The 20,317-nt window shown below is 50.6% G+C and overlaps 1 protein-coding gene across 6 annotated transcripts; it reads left to right on the top strand.

Moving 5' to 3' along the window:
- Positions 1–7,682: 7,682 nt before the first annotated feature.
- PRKAG3 (protein kinase AMP-activated non-catalytic subunit gamma 3) lies at positions 7,683–19,513 on the top strand. Of its 6 annotated transcripts, none has more exons than XR_009217054.1 (13): positions 7,683–7,763; positions 8,271–8,310; positions 8,792–8,947; positions 9,295–9,698; positions 11,071–11,152; positions 11,631–11,689; positions 11,809–11,854; positions 12,018–12,072; positions 12,265–12,391; positions 12,521–12,689; positions 14,243–14,280; positions 14,482–15,194; positions 16,161–19,513. XR_009217054.1 is itself a non-coding variant. In XM_058533018.1 (13 exons), exons 1-13 carry the CDS (start codon positions 7,731–7,733, stop codon positions 15,075–15,077), a joined length of 1,470 nt encoding a protein of 489 aa, XP_058389001.1. In that variant the 5' UTR covers positions 7,684–7,730; the 3' UTR covers positions 15,078–19,512. The 6 variants fall into 6 exon arrangements, 4 of the variants coding, with proteins under 4 accessions (XP_058388998.1, XP_058388999.1, XP_058389001.1 ...); XR_009217053.1 differs by having other exon boundaries at positions 15,769–19,513; XM_058533018.1 differs by having other exon boundaries at positions 7,684–7,763; positions 12,524–12,689; positions 14,482–14,628; positions 14,961–19,512.
- Positions 19,514–20,317: the final 804 nt, after the last annotated feature.

The following is a 20,317-nucleotide window of genomic DNA, read 5'->3' as shown; positions in this document are numbered from 1 at the left end:
TTATGCAGCATTTTTAGTGGTTTTTAGTGGAATATGTTTTCTGAATGACCTAGCCTGTCAAAACTCCCAAATCTTTTGTTTAAGCCAAAGGTATTCTCTTTCCTTCCAAAAGACCTCCCTTTTGAAGCTCAAAAGCCAGAATATGCTCTTCTTTGCACTGTCTCGTTTCTTGCCCGAGGCAGTAAAAAGGAAAATCCAAGCTTGAGTGAGAAAGCGGCTATAGGGTAGAAGGAAGTACCCCTCAACTTGGTTACTATTTCGAAGTATTATCCCACCATGTATGGAAACTGCCTAACCCAATGCCCAGAACATAGGGTAAGTAGTAATTAGTTGCTGTTGTCATGATTATTATTTGTATATCCAAACTCACCTTCTCTACGAAGCCTTCCTTCATTAACTTTGTCCCATTCCAATTCTTCTTTTACTGTATTTTCTCCAAGTACCTTTATACCCTGTTGATTTACTCTAATTGCTTTTTCAAAAGTGCACTTTTTCTTGGGAAAGCGCAGTGACTGCATTTCACCCCAGAAGCCTTTGAAGGTGTCTAGGTCTTGTTTCTTTGTTAACTCTGATGTCAGAACTCTTTCAGCTGCAGGTAACAGAAGACTCAATTCGAACTGCATTAAACAAAAAGATTCTCTGGTTAAACTGGGAGAAAATATTTGCAAATCATATATCCCACAATGGGTTAATTTCCAAAATATATAAAGAACTCACACAACTCGACGACAAAAAGACAAACAACCCGATCAAAAAATGGGCAGAGAATATGAACAGACATTTTTCCAAAGAAGATATACAGATGGCCAATGGGCACATGAAAAGGTGTTCAACATCACTAATTATTAGGCAAATGCAAATCAAAACTACAATGAGATATCACCTCACACCTGTCAGAATGGCTGTAATTAACAGACAAAAAATAACAAAGTTTGGGGGCTGGCCCAGCGGTGTAGCAGTTAAGTTCGTGCACTCCGCTTTGGCAGGCTGGGGTTCACAGCTTCGGATCCTGGATGTGGACCTACGTGCCACACTCATCAAGCCATGCTGATGCAGCATCCCACATAGAGCAACTAGACGAACAACTATGACATACAACTATCTACTGGGGATTTGAGGAGAAAAAAGAAAAGGGAAAAAAAGGAGGAAGATTGGCAACAGATGTTAGCTCAGGGCCACTCTTCCTCAAAAAAAAAGTTAATGCAGTTCAAAAAAATAACAAGTGTTGGAGAGGATGTGGAGAAAAGGGAATCCTCGTACACTGCTGGTGGGAATGCAAACTGGTGCAACCACTATGAAAACAGTATGGAGATTTCTCAAAAAATTAAAAATAGAAATACATACGATCCAGCTATCCCACCAGTGGGTATCTATCCAAAGAACCTGAAACCAACAATCCAAAGATGCTTATGCACCCCTATGTTCATTGCAACATTATTCACTGTAGCCAAGAGGTGGAAGCAACCCAAGTGCCCATCAACTGATGAATGGATAAAGAAGATGTGGTATATATACAATGGAATACTACTCAGCCATAAAAAAAAAAAACAAAATCATCCCATTTGCAACAACATGGATGGACCTTGAGGGTATTATGTTAAGTGAAATAAGCCAGACAGAGAAAGACAAATACTGTATGATTTCAGTCATATGTGGAAGATAAACAAACATGGGTAAAAGAACAGATCAGTGGTTACCAAAGGGGAAGGGGGTGAGAGGGGAGGGCAAAAGGGGTAAAGGGGCACATACGTATGGTGACGAACAAAAACTAGACTATTGGTGGTGAGCATGATGCAGTCTATACAGAAACTGATATAATAATGTACACCTGAAATTACATAATGTTACAAACCAATATGACCTCAATCAAATAATTTTTTTTAAAAAGATTCTGTTGGTTAAAGTAACTGAAAAATGCAGTGGTGGGTCTTTAGGTAGAGTTTGATCCAGGGGCTCAGTGATTGTCAGGAGGATCTGGTCTTTCTCATCATATTATAGTTCTTTTGCCCTCTGTTCTCATTCTCAGGCAGCTAGCTCCACTCTGCATGGTAGAGGAAACTCCATACTTGCATTCTCACAGCTCCAAATTCAATGGGAAAGAGCCCCAGCAAAAATCCCAGGATTCACGCCATTGGACTAATCTGGTTAATGCCCTCTTCTCTGTGGCCAAGGGAATTTGATGTTCTGATTGACTAAGTCTGACTCGGAGGTGTAGTTCCTGGAACCCACAGTCAAGCCTCTCTGAAAACCATATGCTCTGAGATTGGAGGAATTGTGGTTCCTTGAAGGAAAATTTAGGGGTTTGCCAAAAGAGGGGTAAAATGGATACTGCGTACACAAGAACGCCATCTGGCCACTTCAGTCTCCAGCAGCTCCCAGAAAAAGGCTCGGTAATGGGGCCTGTGGGGCAGACTAGATTGCATTAACATGGTGCTGGTTCTGTCCAGGTCCTCGGGACACTGGCGTAGATGCTGCTCGGTCTCAGCCGCACAGATAGGATGGGAGCTGGATGTCTGGGTGATTGACGTGAAGGCTGCTCTCACAGCCTCACAGCCACTCTGCTCCAGGGGACCCCATTTGTGATTTGTCAGTAATGGGTCTTCTCCCTTGGCTTCCTCAAGCTGTTTTTCTTTCTCTGATATAAAAATAACACTTAAACAGGATCCTGATCCCATGTCCCAGACAAATCAGCTATCCAGAGATAACAGCCAAATTCACCCTAGGGTCAGGGTGCAGTGTCCCTATTACACCCAGTTTTGAGAGTGAGCCAAGAAGTAGGGTTTCAAGAAATATGACACCATAACCGGAGACTAAAATCCAACACCCAAGGAGTATCTATTTCCCAACCAAAGCCAGTACTTTCCACTGATTCGTCCTGCCAAAGAGGATGAGTAGGGCCGGGCTGGCCGCAAGAGCAGGTGTGGGGCTCTGTGAGGCAAGGAGCAGGGGCAGCGCAGAGAGCTTCTGCTTTACAACCACCAAATCACAAAGACCTTAGGGTTGAGCAGCGCTGGTGTCTGCCCGCAGCTGGAAGCCTCCTCCATCCCACCCTTGTTGTGGCCTTGAGATGGCTACTGAGGAATCAGAGCTTTCAGAGCCTTGTAGCTGGAGATCTAGGGGGCCTGGAAGCAGGTGCCGAGCTAACAATTATAGTAACCACTTACGGAGCATGTTTCACATGCCAGGCCTGTGCCTTACTTACATTAAGCTGGGTGGTTAAGAGTGTGGTGTGGGAGTCCGTAAGCACTGGATTAGACCCTCGGCTCCATCACACCAGCTTTGAGATTTTCCTCAAGTTACTAAATCTCTCTGTGCCTCGATTTTTCTCATCTGTAAAATTATACTAATAACAGTATTTACCACTAGAGTTGTGAGGGATTACATGGCATACTGCTCACACCGTGTTTCGCAGGGTCTGGTAGATATTAAGCACTGCATCATTATATACATTTGTAATTTCTAACCCTGCCCCCATCCTGCAATGTAAATGCATTAGTTAGAGAGAGGCTTGGCTGCTGTAGCAGAGGGTCGATTTGTCAACGGCTTAAACAAGATAGAAGTTTATTTCTCTTTATAACATAACAGTCCAGAGGTAGCCAGGCCAGTATGGGAGTGGGGAAGATTCTATCATTTTCAACCTGCATCTCCCACCCTTGGGTTCCAATGGCTGCTCCAGCTCCTGCCATCTTATCATAATTCCAATCAGTAAGAAGGGGAAAATCTTCCTTTAAGGTTGCATATAATGTTGCTGCTCAGATCCCATTGGCCAAGCTGAGTCACATGGCAGTGCTAGCTGCAAAGGAAGCTGGGAAATATAATCTTACACTTAGCTAAAATTGTGGGGATTTACTAGTAGAGGAAGAAGAAGGAGAGAATAGACACCGCTCTGCCAGAGCCCACCGGCTGGCCACCCCTCACAAAGAACACATTCAGCATCCCTCGAAGGGAGGCAAGGCAGGGTCCCATCCAGACACAGCACAGCTCAGAGCCCAGGATCTCTGTGGAACTGGGTATGGAGGGGGTCCTCATGGTCTAGTGACTATAAACCGAAAGGCAGGAAATGGGGCCCTTCCACTCCCCGTAGACACCAGTGGAGGAGGAACAGGATGAATAAACTCAATTAAAACATCCACTGGGAACAGGAAAGCACGGCAATCCCCCGGCGGTCACGGGATCTTAACAGTTTTGCAAATTGCAAAGCTGCTTCCCCCCAAGTGGAGTGAGTTCTTGGGCAACGCATCTGGCCGCCCCTGGTTCTGCTCTCTGGGAGGATCTGCCCTTTCTGCTCTCCTATGTGGCCTCTGGCGTGGACTCCTGGGAAGTTATTCCTCACCCATTATCCTCTGGGGCTGCACTGGAGACCATGTCCCTTCTTCTTGCAGACCTTACGACTTGCACAGCCCTCTTCCTGCTAGTGCAGATTTGGGGTGTTGGGGATAACTGGGGGCTCAAGCCAGGCTGTGCAGACCAGGTGTATGGTTTCTTTGCCAACACAACACCCTCGAAATCTTAGAAGGCTTCTAATTGGTTCCATATTTGAGTAACCACAGCCAATGGACTCATTTGACATAATTTTTACGCTTGAATACTCTGGACTTGGTGAACTTTCTAGTCTCTCTCCAAATTCTGTGCCTGTCTTGAGGCCATCTGAAAAAATATGCTTGGCTGTGAAGGGAACTCCCTTATTCTGCCCACTGGGCCGGCTCCCACTGTCTCTAAACAGGGTGCGCTTGAGAAAGTTTTGGGACCACAGGCACAGTCCTTGCTACGGCTGTGTCTTCCAAACCACCTCTCAAAACCAGCCTGCGTGCATCTCGCTTGTAGGACTTTGCTAGTAGCAGTAAGCAGCAGGCAATACGCACCAATGGTCTGAGTGTTTCCATTCAATTTCTGTGAGTTACAGGCTCTGTTAGCATATGATCACCTCTCAAGGCATCATAGATGCCAGACATGCCGTTTGTTTTGCTATAACAAAGCAATAGTCACCAGCTTACCTGCATGCAATATTTTTCTTTGCTACCTGCTGTTCCGTCTCTGAACCAATACCACTTGTTTTAAGCTTTTAAAAAAGTGCCACTTCCCGATACCAAATTCTGCATTAGTTAGGATATGTGTTTGGTTGCTGTAACAAAAACCCAATTTAAGAACGACTTAAACCAGAAAGTTTATTTCTCTCTCATATAATAGTCTGTAGATAGTCTAAACCTGGTAGGGTGCCTCCAAAACTCTCAACAAGCATCTTTCATCTTGAGTACAAGGTAGCTGCTCTAGGGGCCAGCCCCATGGCATAGTTAAATTCAGCATGCTCCACTTTGACAGCCTGGGTTCGGTTCACAGGCGCAGACCTACACCACTTGTCAGCAGCCATGCTGTGGTGGCGACCCACATACAAAATAAAGGAAGATTGGCACAGATGTTAGCTCAGGGTGAATCTTCCTCAGCAAAAAAAATATAAAAAAAAAAAGATAGCTGCTCTAGCTCCTGCCATCACATTAGCATTCCAGACAGCAGAAAAGAAAAAGGAAGAGGGGAACTCATGCCTCTTTCTTTTAAGGTCTGACCTGAAAGTTGTTCACATCACTTCCCCTAACATTGTAATGGCCAAATTTAGTCACAAGGTCATATTTAGCTGTAAGGAAGATTGGGAATCTAAGTCTTTATTATAGGCAGCCATTCCAGCTAAAATCCAAGCGATTCAAGGAAGAAGAGAAAAATAGATACCGGGAGGCAACTGGCAGTCTCTGGCGCAGAATGTTTTTATCCTCATTTTACGTTCGTGGAAACAGGCTCAGAGAAAACAAGCAACGCTTTCCAAGGTCATATGGCAAGCAAACCACAGAGCATGAATTTAATCAGGTCCATCTGACCCCAAAACAGGCTGTCCATCATATCCAGCCAACATATTTTGGTCATCAGGGTGCCTGCTGTTTTACTTAGAGACAAAAGATATTGACACGTGAATTGTTATGTAAATGCCAGCCCAGCGTACACTGAGACATGCACACAGCACATGCTCTACAAGGAGAATGGTGCAGTGAGGGGGATACGATCAGGGAAGACTTTTTCTTTTTTTTTACTGAGGAAGAGTGGCCCTGAGCTAACATCTGTTGCCAATCTTCCTCTTTTTTTGCTTGAGGAAGATTTGCCCTGAGCTAACATCTGTGCCAACCTTCCTCTATTTTGTATGTGGGTCGCCACCACAGCACGGCTGATGAGTGGCGTAGGATCTGAACCCTCGAACCTGCGCTGCCGAAGCAGAGCAAGTCGAACTTAACCACTACACCACGGGGCCAGCCCCCAGGGAAGACTCTGTTGAAGAGGAGCCCCTGCTACTGTCCTTGTAGATGGAGCATGTCTGAGGTGGAGGGGAGAGTGGAGTATCGCAGGAGAAGGCAGTCGTGTGAGCTGAGCCTGTTCTGTGTCTGGCTTGGCTGTGAAGGTGGCCCAGAACATAAGGGGGTGGGGACTTTCCAGGTCTGATGCACCGCATATCTCCAGGCATGGTCCACTTGATCTTTCCACCATTTGAGGTGTCCTATTAGCTGTGCCTTAGAAGTTCCATCATCCGGGACCAGGCAGGAACAGGCCACAGGGACGCTGTGGAAGGAGGGCTGCATTCACCCCCATGCTATCCAAGACACACGTGGAAAAGCTAAGTCCCTTCCCTGCTCTGTCCTCCTCCACGCTCCCCAGAGGCAGGACAAGGGCTTTGAGGAATGGTGGGAAATACGTTCAATAAATTCAGCAAGAAATCCCGTAATTCATTACTGAGTGGCTGCTCCAGGGCCAGAGCCTGGGATGGAAGAGGCTGGAAGGAGGGGAGGACGGGAGGGGCAGAGAGAGGGAGCTGGAGCAGCTGGGTCAGCAGCATTCCTGATTTGGACATTGACTCAGGCCCCAGGAATGCCAAGGAGGGGGGGCGGGAGCAGCCGCCAGAGCCGGGCAGGGATCCTGTTGGCACGAGGAGATACAGGGACAGCACAGAGTGCAGGATGGGGGAACTGGGGCTCCTGCACACCTGGCCCAACCTCCAAACCACAGGTAGAAACAGGTGTGTCTCCCCCGTGGACAATCGCAGGCCCCAAGCCCTCGAGCACACCTCTAAGGTGATCCTCGCAGCTCCCCACCCGCCCAAACCATCCCCCTCCAACGCCTCCAGCAGAGAGAGGGACGGTCTCCTGGGACTCAAATGGGGACATCTGGACACACACTGGCCACTCTCCCGGGACCACCCACAAACCCCTTATCCCCACCCTCCTAGCTGGCTGCAACTCGCCCTTTCTAACTGCAGCACCACCCACCACTGAAGTTTGTACAGGGAAGAAAGTTGAGGTCAGTCTGCCTCCATTTTGCCCCCTCTGGCGCCTGACAAAGATGAGAGGCCCTCGGGGGGGAACTCAGGACCCTGAGAGCCCCCTCCTCCCGCCCCAGTGCCCTCGCCATGCTCCAAGCCGCCTCCCCCACAGCAAAGGCCTTCTCGCTTGTCCTGGGAGACCCAGGAGGCAGTCCAGGACCGGGCATGGAGATGCCAGGTGCGCCCCTTCCCACCCCACCCCGCCCCCAGGCTGCTGGTCTGGAGCAGCTGAGTGGCTGGACCCTCCTTCCCGCCGTCTGACACCCAATCAGAGCGAAACCGATCTGGGGAGGGCAGAGTGCCAGGGGCCGGGCCCAGAATAGTGCTGCCCAGCCACCGTGTCCCACACTTGCTCTCCGTTGATCCTGTTGGCTGCATGGAGCCAGAGCTGGAGCATGCACTATGCGGGGTACAGGGGTCCCAGGGGGCCGGAGCTGGGCGGCTGAGGCCAGAGGACTGAGAGCACCCCTCACCGTGTGAATGCATGCGTGTGCGCGCGCGTGTGTGTGTTTGGTCTGGATTTTCTCTGTGCTTATGAACATGTGGGTGTCCGTGTGTGTATATTCTTTAAGTGAGTGAGTGTATGCGGTTCTGTGTGTGTCTGGTAAGGGTTGAATATGTGTGTTTCTGAGTGTGTATAAGTGTTTGTGTATGGATGTGTGTGTTTATGTGTGTTTGTGGGGGGGGTGTTTACATGTGTGTGTGTTTATGGTGTGTGTGTGTTTGTGGGGTGTGTGTATGAGTATGTGTTTGTGGAGTGTGTGTATGGGTGTGTGTGTGTTTATGGGGTGTATGTGTATACATGTATGGGTGTGTTTGTGTGTGTGTGTGTGTTCATGTGGTGGGAAAGGAAGGACCTGTGGTTTGGGAACAGAGGACATTGTCCCCACTCCCTCAGACATTCTTCTCCCTACAGGCCCCATCCTGGAGCAGCCTTGGGGGACCTGAGCATCAGGGTAGGTGGGGCTGCCCCCTCCTCATGGGCCCAGCTCTTCTCCCACTTCCTTTGTCCCCCACCTCTCTGGGCCCCCTTCCTCCCCGACTCCACTAACCAGCCTTTTGTCTTCCTCTCCTTCTCCGTCTTTGTTCCTCTTTGTTTCTTCTTCCTCCGTTCCCTCACCTCCTCCTTCCTCTCTCGGAAGAAGAGAGGGGGGATCTAGAGTCTGAAGACTTGGACCCAGCCCTGAATTTATCACTTACTAGCTGTGTGATTTGTGGCAAATTGCTTAACCTCTCTGATCTCAGGTCCCTCATTAATAAATTAGAGATAATAGTAATGCCTTCCTTGTAAGATCACTATGAGGTTTGAATGAGAAATGCATTGGAGAAAAGAACCTTTGGAAGCTTGCAAATGTTAAGTATTATTATTAATAACATTTTAATTGATTTTGTTGTGTTACTCCTTATTAACCAAATGGGCCCCATTCCCCCTTCCAGAGATGAGCTTCCTAGAGCAAGAAGACAGCATTTCATGGCCATCACCAGCCATGACCACCAGCTCAGAAAGAAATCCTGGGAAACAGGGTACTGAGGCCTCAAGACGGACAAAGCAAGAGGCTGTGGAGGCGGGGGAGCTGCCAAGCCCGGGGGAAGGTAAGACCAAGACCAGTTCTGGGGAGATGGGAGCAGAGGCAGTGGGAAGTCCCGGAGCCTGGGGCCAGGGATCCCTCCATACACAGAGGTGGACCCAACCCTCATCTTGTGGGTTTGGGCTCAGTCTCCCCATCTGGGAGAGGTCAACTGCTTTGTAGAGCCAGGGGCTCAACACAGCCAACTCAGAAAGATGGGACAGAGCCGCTATCTGGTGTGACTCTCTGAGACTCACCTGCAAAATGGGGGCCCCAGCATCCAGGTTACCCAAGGCCACTGTGAGGATGAACTGAGACAGTAGATGAGAGAGTGTTTTGGAAGATGGAGTTACTGTCCTCTCCCCCAAACAGGTCCACAATCCAAGCCAGCTGCTGAATCCACCGGGCTGGAGGCCACATTCCCCAAGGCCACACCCTTGGCCCAAGCTGCTCCCTTGGCCAGAGTGGACACTCCACCAACAGAGAGGGACATCCTTCCCCCTGACTATGCAGCCTCAGCCGTTGGCTCGAGCACAGATGATCTGGATCTGGGCATAGAGTTCTCAGCCACAGCAGCCTGGGGGTGTGAGCTCGGCCTGGTGGAAGAGAGGCCTGCCCGGTGCCCATCCCCGAAGGACCTGTTACCCAGGCTGGGCTGGGACGATGAGCTGCGGAAGCCAGGGGCCCAGGTCTACATGCACTTCATGCAGGAGCACACCTGCTACGATGCCATGGCAACCAGCTCCAAGCTGGTCATCTTTGACACCATGCTGCAGGTGAGGCCACCACTCGCCCCACCTCCATCCTGATGGCACTGCAGCCTGTGTCACATCCTCAAGGACACCCTGCCAGGCCAGGCCCCCTGCAAGATCCCTTCCAGGACTCCTTCTTAGAGTCATGGAGACCAGTGCGGGGAGAGCTTCTACTCTCTCCTCCCCAAAATTGTCATGGCAGCTCTGCCACTTATCTCTGTAGGATCTTGAGTTGGTTACTTTACCTTTCTCATCTCTAATATGGGGATAGGAATGCCCACCTTGCCCTACAAGTTTCAGAGGACTCCTGGGACAACCCAGGATAAATGGGAGCACTTTGCAAAGTCCTGAAGTACGTGGAAGATCTGGCAGGGTGACTTAGGACAAGGAGCAGGGGACTGCCGGTAACAGAAAAACAGGATGCGTTCTGGTCCCTGCTCTTCCGTTGGGCTGAGCTACGAAACGCCTGATTCCATTCTTACCATCGTGTATATCAGAGCGGTGTTGCCCAAAGCATGGCGTATGTATCGTCCACGGGGCACAATTTGATTGTAGTGGTATATGAACAGATATATTTCTTTTTGGAGCTTTGTATTTATTTTAATATGTATTAGAAAAATACAAGCAGCACCTATAGATAGTATTGCTTAGGATGAAGCTAAAATGAGTCAATGTGAAACTTATTTAGAGAAAAACGTTTTGTAAATATTACATAAATCATTACCAGCCCCAGTGGTCTAGTGGTTAAGATTCGGTGCTCTCCCCACCGCGGCCCGAGTTCATTTCTGGTCAGGGAACCACACCACCCGTCTGTCTGTTGGTTGTCGTCCTGTGGTGGCTGCGTGTTGCTGTGATGCTGAAAGCTATGCCACCAGGATTTCAAATACCAGCAGGGTCACTCATGGTGGATAGGTTTCAGCGGAGCTTCCAGACTAGACAGAGTAGGAAGGAGGACCTGGCCACTCGCTTCCGAAAGAAATTGGCCATGAAAGCCCTGTGAATAGCAGCGGAGCATTGTCTGATAGAGTGCCAGAAGGTGAGAGGATGATGCAGAAAGACTGGACAGGGTTCACTCTGCTGGACACAGGGCCGCGAGGAGTTGGAATGGACTCTATGGCACTAACAACAACAAAAATGTAGTTAAAAATACCTCTAGTACTTAGATTAGCAAAAACTATTCTGTGTGTGTCCACACACATATGACTTCAGGGTGGAAATACTGAGTTAGTTTCCCACACCTTGGTGTGCCTGCTGGAGGAGTCATCAGGGTAGCAAATGTGGGTGACAAGGATCACGTCTAGGGGGTGCCATGACGTGAGAAAGGCAGGCACGTGGGACAGGGTACCACTGAAGCGCAGTGAGAAACTCACCCTCGACTGTTCTCCCCGGCCCTCAGATCAAGAAGGCCTTCTTTGCGCTGGTGGCCAACGGCGTCCGGGCAGCACCTCTGTGGGACAGCAAGAAGCAGACTTTTGTGGGTGAGGAGGGGAAAGGAAAGGAGGGACCTTGTGAGGCAGTTCTGGGGCTGAGCTCGAATGCACCACAGGCTCAGCAGACCCTTGGCTGAGCCAGTCAGGGGCCAGTGTGGGGGAATGTTTGAACCTGGTCTTGGGGTGGCCACCTGGGAGACCCCATCTGTGAAGAGTTGTGACCAGCCGACCCCTCCAGCTCTGCTACCCCATGGTCCCATGTCATAGGTGCTAGGTAGGAAAAGAGGAAAGGGAGAGGAAGAAATTAGGAGAGTGGGAAAGGGGAGAAGGAGAGGAGTTACATGGGAAGTGTACAAGGGAGAACCCCATTTCTCAAGTGTGGGAGGGGCAGCCCTTCTCCTCTTTCCACAATTCCCACCATTCCCACCGTTGTCTCAGAACTGGGACTGCAGGGTCTGACTCCTCAACCTGCCTCCCACCACGGACCCCAGGCTGACCCCCTGTACCTCCCCTCCCAACCCCGCAGGGATGCTGACCATCACAGACTTCATCCTGGTGCTGCATCGCTATTACAGGTCCCCCCTGGTGAGAACTGGACTGGGAGTCCCGGGGGCACCCATCTCCGCTGGGGCAGAGGGGAGTTCGGGGAGCTTGGTGCCCGAGGGGCTCACGTCTGATTTCTGGAGTCCTGTCGATGTCTCTAGGTCCAGATCTATGAGATTGAAGAACATAAGATTGAGACCTGGAGGGGTGAGCGGGCAGAGGGGACCTGGAAATGGGCTGAGGGTGTGTGGGTGAGCATGGGGGTTTTCTGGAGGGAGCAGGGGAAGGGTGAGAGGGAGCCCACAGGCTGGGGGCTGCCAGGTGAGGCGGGGCGGCCAGCTCCCTTGGACTGACCCGGCTTTTCCTGCAGAGATCTACCTTCAAGGCTGCTTCAAGCCGCTGGTCTCCATCTCTCCCAACGACAGGTAAGCGCGCCCAGCAGGTCACCTGAGCCTCCTTGCCCTGCACAGTCCCCTTGACCAGCCCTTCAGTTCTGAGCTCACCAGCTCATCCTTGGAGACCAGGCAGCCTTGGCACCCCGTCCTCCTTTCTAGGGTGCTGGGGTGGGGGGTGTCTCTCCCCAGACTGCCCCAGGCTCACTGCTCCCACCTTCACAGCCTGTTCGACGCCGTCTACACCCTCATCAAGAACCGGATCCACCGCCTGCCGGTCCTGGACCCCGTCTCAGGGGCCGTGCTCCACATCCTCACACACAAGCGGCTGCTCAAGTTCCTGCACATCTTTGTGAGCCTGGGCGCAGCCTCCAAGGGCAGCCTGAGGGCTGAGAAGTCTTCGGCCCTAGGGGTGGGGGAGGGAGCAGCTGGGAGCCCTCTGGCGGCCGCTCCACCCTGATGCCACCTGTCTCCAACCCAGCAGGGCACCCTGCTGCCCCCACCCTCCTTCCTCTCCCGCACCATCCAAGATTTGGGCATCGGCACGTTCCGAGACTTGGCCGTGGTGCTGGAAACGGCGCCCATCCTGACCGCGCTGGACATCTTTGTGGACCGGCGGGTGTCTGCGCTGCCTGTGGTCAATGAAGCTGGTACTTGCACCCAGGACGGGGGCTCTGGCTGGGGTGGGGTGGTGGGGAGCCGGGGTCTGTGTGGCATTAGCTTGGGGCCGAGGGGGGAGTCAGGGCCAGAAGTGTCTGCCTGCCTGGAGCTTTGGGCCAGCAACATAGCCTCTCTGTGCCTCAGTTTCCCTATTTGTGAAATGGGGGATCTTAATAACACCCATCCTCTGACTTCACAGGATGGCTTAACAGGGCTGTGTGCAATAAAATGAGCATGGCGAGAGGAAACAGCAGATGAGGTTTTTAATTTTAATTCATCCTAAAATGGGCCATGGCACCCAGCTGGACCTCAATTTCTTGCTCTGAAACAGGGTGGGAGGGACTACAACATCATTTCTTTGGTTGAACCATGGTTGTAAACCATTCCAAAGTTAAAATCGCCACCATGAAGCTAGAGATCAAGAAGTGTTTTAATCTATTTTTGATTATGAAAAACTTCACATGAATGAAAATGGTAGGAAAAAACTCTATAATGATCTCCACACACCCATTGCCTGGATTAACTACTGTTAACATTTTGCCATAACCAGTTCTTTTTTTTTTTTTTTCCTGAAGTAATTTAAAGTAAATTATATACATCATGTCATTTCACCCCTTAACACTCCGGTCTGCATCTCTTAAAATAAGTATATTTCCTATACCACCTAACAAAATATAAATAATTTGTTAGTATTACCTGATAGCCAATCTTTATTCTCATTTCCCCACTTTTCCCCAAGAATATCATTTTTAACAGTTGACTTGTTCAAACTAGGATCAATTAAGGCCCTTTTTTTTTTTTTTGTGAGGAAGATCAGCCCTGAGCTAACATCCATGCCAATCCTCCTCTTTTTGGTGAGGACGACTGGCCCTGGGCTAACATCCGTGCCCATCTTCCTCCACTTTATGTGGGACGCCGCCACAGCATGGCCTGACAAGCGGTGCGTCGGTGCGCGCCCGGGATCCGAACCCAGGCCACCAGCAGCGGAGCGCGCGCACTTAACCGCTACGCCACGGGGCCGGCCCTAATGTCCATATTTTGCCTGTGCTTCTTTTGTCCCTTATGTCTCTTTTAATCTAAAACATTACCCTCCCGCTTAACTTTCATGACATGGATGAGATGGAAGCTGGGTCAGCTGTCCTACGGACTGTCTCACCTCCAGATTTGTCTGTTTGCTTCACAAGTGGCTTTTCCCTTGTTCCTCTCTTCCTGTTGCCCGGAAACCAGATATTAGACCTCAAGGCTTGATCGGATTCAGGCTATACATTTGAGGCTAGCATATTTCCAAGATGATGGTGTGTACTCCTCGTGTGGCATCAGGAGGCGTGATATCGGGCTCTCTCTCTCTCTGTGATGCTAAGATTGATGCATGGGTTCAGGTGGCCTCAGCCTGATGCCTCATTACAAAGCCAGTAGCCTGGGGCAGGGGTGGGGGAGGTCAAGGAGTTCATCCCAAAACCTGCCCCCGGCCCTTGCACAGCATCCTGCTTCTGATCTGAACCTCTTCCCCATCTTTCTCTCACTACCACCCCCACCACTGCAGGACGGGTCGTGGGCCTCTACTCCCGCTTCGATGTGATTGTAAGTGTCTGTGGGGAAGGGAGGGGAGCGAGGGTGCCGCAGGGAGGCTGCGAGTGTGAGGATCCATGGGGGGAGGGTGTTTCTGTGGACCAGGGGGGCCTTTACAGCTGTATAGGGGGTGTTATCTGCAGGGCTGGAGCCGGGGGGTAAGGGGTGGGGGGGCAGTGAGGACTAAGAGCGGTACTTCCCTCCCTGCCCCAGCACCTGGCTGCCCAGCAAACCTACAACCACCTGGACATGAGTGTGGGAGAGGCACTGAGGCAGAGGACAGTGTGTCTGGAGGGAGTCCTTTCCTGCCAGCCCCACGAGAGCCTGGGGGAAGTCATCGACCGGATTGCCCGGGAGCAGGTACCCACGCTCCTTCATGCACGCTCCCAACACGTATGGCCCAGTCCTTCCCACGAGCAACTGCAGCTATCCCTGTACATCGGGCATCCGCCCTGTCCTCCCATTTCATGGCCAAGCTCTTGGCGTCCACACTGGTCTGCAACTGGTCCTGTCCATGGCGCCCTCGTGCGGAGGGCCACAGCCAGCAGATCGCCCCAGAGTGGTCAGAGCCACCCCAGCTGGTTTCTTGGAGACACTTTCTTGCTCCCCTGGTTATGTCACATTGTTGCCTCTGATTCTTGGCTCGTTGGCTGCCATAGCCGTGCCCTCACTGTCCCTCTGTGTACCTACAGGTACACCGGCTGGTGCTGGTGGACGAGACCCAGCACCTCCTGGGTGTGGTGTCCCTCTCCGACATCCTTCAGGCACTGGTGCTCAGCCCTGCTGGCATCGATGCCCTCGGTGCCTGAGAATATCTGAGTCCTCACTCCCAGCCCACTTTCCACACCCGGAAGCCAATGGAGGGGGCCGGGGAACTCGGCCTTCATCTTCCCCCACCCCCATCTGCTGGTTCGGCTCTGGTTCAGGTAGGCTCTGCCCTGGGCCATTGGCCTCAGCACCAGCCCCTCAGTCTTTCTGGGCTCCCAGATCTCGGGTTGGGGCCCCCTGAGAATGAGAGGGGCCCAGCACACAGCTGAGCAGTCCCGTGAAAACTACAAGTGTCAGGATTCACTGTGGGGCCACCGCTCTGTCCCATTCTCAGCTGAAGTCATGGAAGCCATCATAAGAGGGGTGGACAGGGGCTGGGGTGAAGGGAAGGGCAGTGATGTGACTTAAGTGCTCTGGGGAGACTGACCTGCCTCTCGCCTGCTCGGAATTCCACTGGAAGGAAGTAAGTTAATAAACCTTTGTTGAATGGAATTCCCATGCTCAGTAAGAACTATGGCTGAAAGGAGGAAATTTCTATCTAAGTACTCATTTTGGTAAATTTGACGTGATCTCAGACTCTTTCCTGGTAGCACATTTGCTAGAGGTTTGCAGAAGGGTGGGGACACAGATTCCACCCATGTGGCAGTGGATGGCAAGACTGAGGTTCCCCTATTGGAAACGCAACCTCCACTCTCCACTGAGTCACCGTCTTCCCTTCTCTCCTCCTCACAGGCTTCTCCAGCCCTCCCTCACTGCCCTTGCCCTGCCCATACTCCCAGAAGCCCTTGGGAATGCCCAGTGCACCATGGGATGATGAAATTAAGAACAGCTGAGTCAGCCTGGAGATCCCTGAGCCAGAGGCACTGGCATTACCCCAGGGCCGACTGCTCCACGCCCACCCACATCGCTTTCCCCCCACCTGGGTTGTGACCAGGCCCAGTGGGGCGATGAGCCTTCAGCCCGTGGGTTAGCCAGGGGATCTGGATTCCTCAGCTTCTGGACTGCCTGTCGGTCATGCCCCCAGCTCCTGGGAGTCCCAGCTGTTCTTCCCCCCTGGGAACCACCTTAGTGGTCCCCCACAACTTTGCCACTGCCCTGCTACTCTCCCGGCATTGTCATTTCAGGGCTGCTGGGGGTCACTACGGAGCGGCAGTTATCTGTAGAGCTGCCTGTTGGAGTGGGGTCCCCCTCCATTCTCGTCCTCAGCTCTCACCAGCAAACAGCGTTCTCAGTCCCCAGGGATGGCCCTGTATTTGGATCACTGAGGACGCACGATCGAGAAAACAAAACGAACGACCCACAAACTTGGATTTTATAAGTTCCACTCAGAAAACGCTACAGTCATTTGACCTGAACTTGTGGCAAGATCCCTGTGCTTGCTGAATTCAAAGACACGAAGGACAATCTGTCATTGATGAACACCACAAGGGCAGTTCATTTGCGCATAGAGTGTTATTCCACCGAAATTTCTTTTTCATCTTTTATTTATAACAAAACTGTAAAGAAAATGTGAATTAGTTTCATCGTAGGTACCACTCAGTTCACAAACTCTAATCTGCAAGAAATGTAACTTTAGTTTTCTAACGTTGAATATAATTTCTATTATGAACCCCATTTCACCAGGTCGTAGAAATTAATCTCAGTCAATTTGAGGTCCCCTCCCACCTTTTCCTAGGGTTAAGTTTCGGGGAGGGGGGCAGCTTGAGGTAGCATAAGACTGTTCCTCAGTCAGCATCATCCATCCTTGCCAGCACCTGCTAAAACACCCCCGCTCCCATCCAATTGTCACTTGGTTGGTCATCGGTGGGCATGACCTCTGCTAGGAGCTCCCTCACTCCCTACCACGAAGCCTCCTTGGGCCTGCCTGCTCTGGAGGCATGAGGTTATTCTAGCTCCTGGCCTGCACCCCTCCGGGCCTCAGGAAGCTCTGTGGGGCTGTCCTGTCTGCTGAGATGGACAGCAAGTAGCCTGTCCTACTCTGCACCTTGGGATTTTCCCAGCCTGTACCCAGGAAACATGGGGCCCAGGGCTCTTCTATCCTTACCATCTCCAAACCTATCTGGGGGATTTGTCATACTCCCCCCTGCCTTCAGACACAGCTCCCTTCTCAGAGCCCTCTCCTCAGGGACCCCAGAAATGTCTACACTATCTTCACTCCCCCAACTGCCACCAGCCTATGGAATCTTTACCCAGTGGGGAAAGAGAGGGCCTTTTTCTCTAACCCATCATATCTTCCAAATCCACTGTATGTGTCCTGAGTTCTTGCCACCCACTTGGAGGTCAGGCTTTTGAAATCCCAAAGCCAAGACTGGGCTTCTGCTGTCTCACCTGTCCCCGGTGGCAACGGACACTGCAGGTCTAGCTGCCCAGTGGGGAGAGGGTAGATTAATATTTCTAAAATATGATCCCACCCCATTTACCTCACAGAGCAACAGAGGGGAGACATTTGCACTCGATGGGTCAGGCAGTAAATGAAGGCATTTTCTTGTAGACACCCAGCTTCTGCTTCCGGTTTTGCCCTAACCCACCGGTCAGTGCTGGCTGTGCTCTGGCCCTACCTGGGAAGGTCCTGGGTCTGGGCTCAAGTGCGAGGATGGCAGGGGGTGCTCTCTGGGCCTTTCCCAAGGGACAGTGTCCTTGGGGAGCTGGGGGCAGGCTGCCTCCAGCTGCGGCTGGCTCTAGGGAAAGGGTAGCAGGGTCAGTCTTTTGAGGCGGTGCCCCAGGTTGCTCTGCATGAGCAGAACATCAGAGGTCAGAGCACAGGCTTGAGGAGGAGAGGGCAGCCTGAGGAAGGCACTCTTCCCCCGTTGAGAGCAGATAGGTCTCTACCCTCCGGGGCTCACCATCCTGAGGACCCAGCAGTTCCCCTCTCGTGCCCTTCTGTGTGCGACCATCCCCCACCCCCCCACCCTCGCCTCAGACCCCCTTCTCTGATCGCAGCCAGCCCGCAGCCCTCAGCCCTCCAGCTGTCTCGGCTGCAAGAGGAGAGGCAAAGGGTTGTCATGGGGACTGCAACTAGCTTAGGATAAAAGGAGCACCCTTGTGTGAAACCTCCCTGCTCTCCCCTCTGCTCATACCTAGGAACCTGGGGCTGCCCATGTCTTCCAGGCACCATTGCCTCCCTGCCCCCAACTCCTCCCCCAACCTCTGAGGCCCGTCTGAGGTTCTGTGGTCTCGGGACTGGACTCCCACAGACTCCTTAGCTTAACCTGTCTCTCCTCACAACCATCTCAGTAGTTCTCAGCCCTGGATGTGCAGCAGGATCACCCAGGAAGCTTCAGAAAATGCAAATTCCACGGCCCCATTCTTAGAGGTACTAATTTCCTGATTTGGGAGTGGGACCTGGGCAACTGCATTTTTTTCTGTAGAAACTAGACTTACGATTAATAGCACATGATGAGCATGACAGCGTGCTGAGAAATAAGGATGCCTCTTTCTCATAATTAGTAAAATCATTTGTCACATTATTGGGATTACCTATTACTTATTATGACTAAGATCTACAAGAAGCACTGGCTAAGAGGGACGGCACAAAGCAGGAGATATACGATTCATTAGCATTCTTACTACTTTGCTCTGAAACGTCCTTAAATACAGAAGAATTCAGTACAATGTCATGTATGTCCAGGATGACAATTGTCAAAGTTTCTATTGGATGTGCATATTAAAACTGGAATCATAAATGATGACCTGGAAATAAACTAATATTACCAAGCCAAAATACATTCAGAGCTAAAACTTCTATAGAACATGAGCCTGTAGACAGCCAGGAACTATTGGACACTCTGTCTATTTTTAGTCCCAGGAGTGCGGCACTGTTGTTTAAGAAGACAAGCTGTTTTCTTAAAGTCTTACCCAAAAATATGGATCCTAATTTGGCCAACAAATTCAAAGTAGCTGGAATAGGAGTAATGAGCTACGCCTCTCTTTTCAGTCAAAAGTGTATGTGCTGTGCTCAGTTAATGGCTACTCCTCTGCGATTACTCCAGATCCTACTGTTCGTTCCTTACAGAGTCAGGTCAGGGTGCGTTATCAGGAAGCCTCACTGAGACATCTTGCTTCACTGTGACTTGTGGAGGCAGCCCAGAGTCCCTGAGACCCCAGACCCTGGAAGTATGCCCCATCATTGGCCACTGATGGGCTCTGTGCCAACCTTCAAACCAGGGCTGCTGCCTTCCACCCTCCAGAGAGAAAGTTGCAAGGGAAAGAGCCCACGCTGTTCCGTCACAGCCAGCCTGTAGCTATTACACATGTCTGAATGAATCACTGTCAAAGAAAGTAATTTTTTGATTTACGTTAAATAAGTCTCGTCCAGGCATTGTGATGCAATAAAAACTGACAGAGGTCAATTTCAACTCCCAAGATAAGCAGAAGAACTTCATGTATACTTACCGTATATGCATTTTGCTGCAAGTTTATTATATTTCAATAAAAATCTTTTAAAAATTAAAAAAAAAAAGAACCTTGAGTATAAAGAGAAATCTCTTTGGCCGTGCTGTATTTTGTTTTTCTCTGTTGGGGGTAGGAGTCTTTGATTCTCTTCTTCCGTGAGCGGTGTCTGTGGGCTTTCCAGTAGCAGCCTCAGTGGGCAAGGTTTCCTAGTGGTGTTAATAGCTCTTTGGCTCTTATATCTTGTCACTGATGGGGAAAAACTTTTTGGGGGGAGCCTGAAGCTGTGCCTACACCTCATCCAAATGTGAGGGCATACAGCCTGCTCTTGAATTAATCCTCACAAGGACATCATTGCTTCACCAATCTGCTCAGCTCTTGTTTCGGCTCTGCGTTTTCGATTTCTGATTGGAGGTTGGATTTTAGATCCTCCAAATGTACAGCAGGGCAGTGCTACCTTGGAATTTCCTGTGGTGCCTCTGGAGGTATTGCTTACATTGGCAGCTGTTTCTACAATCATCTTACCTAACTGTTCTTCATATTTTTTTTCAATTGAGATATAATTCACGTACCATTAAATTCACTCTTTCTAAGTGTACAATTCAGTGGTACTTTGTATATTCACAAAGCTGCGCAACCATCACCACTATATAATTCCAGAACATATTCATCACCCAAAAGAAACTCCAGATCCATGAACAATCACTCCCCATTCTCCCTTCCCCCCAGCTCCCAGCAACCACTAATCTACTTTCTGTCTATGGATTTGCCTATTCTGGACATTTCAGGTCAATGAAATCACACAAGAGGTGGCCTTTTGTATCTGGTTTCCTTTATTAGCATAATGTTTTCAAGGTTCATCCATGATGTAGCATGAATCAGTACTTTATTC

Source organism: Diceros bicornis, chromosome 37 (genome assembly GCF_020826845.1).
Source record: "Diceros bicornis minor isolate mBicDic1 chromosome 37, mDicBic1.mat.cur, whole genome shotgun sequence".
Classification (NCBI taxonomy): domain Eukaryota; kingdom Metazoa; phylum Chordata; class Mammalia; order Perissodactyla; family Rhinocerotidae; genus Diceros; species Diceros bicornis.
Note: the sequence above shows the minus strand (reverse complement) of the source record. Positions and strands in the feature narration are given on the sequence as shown.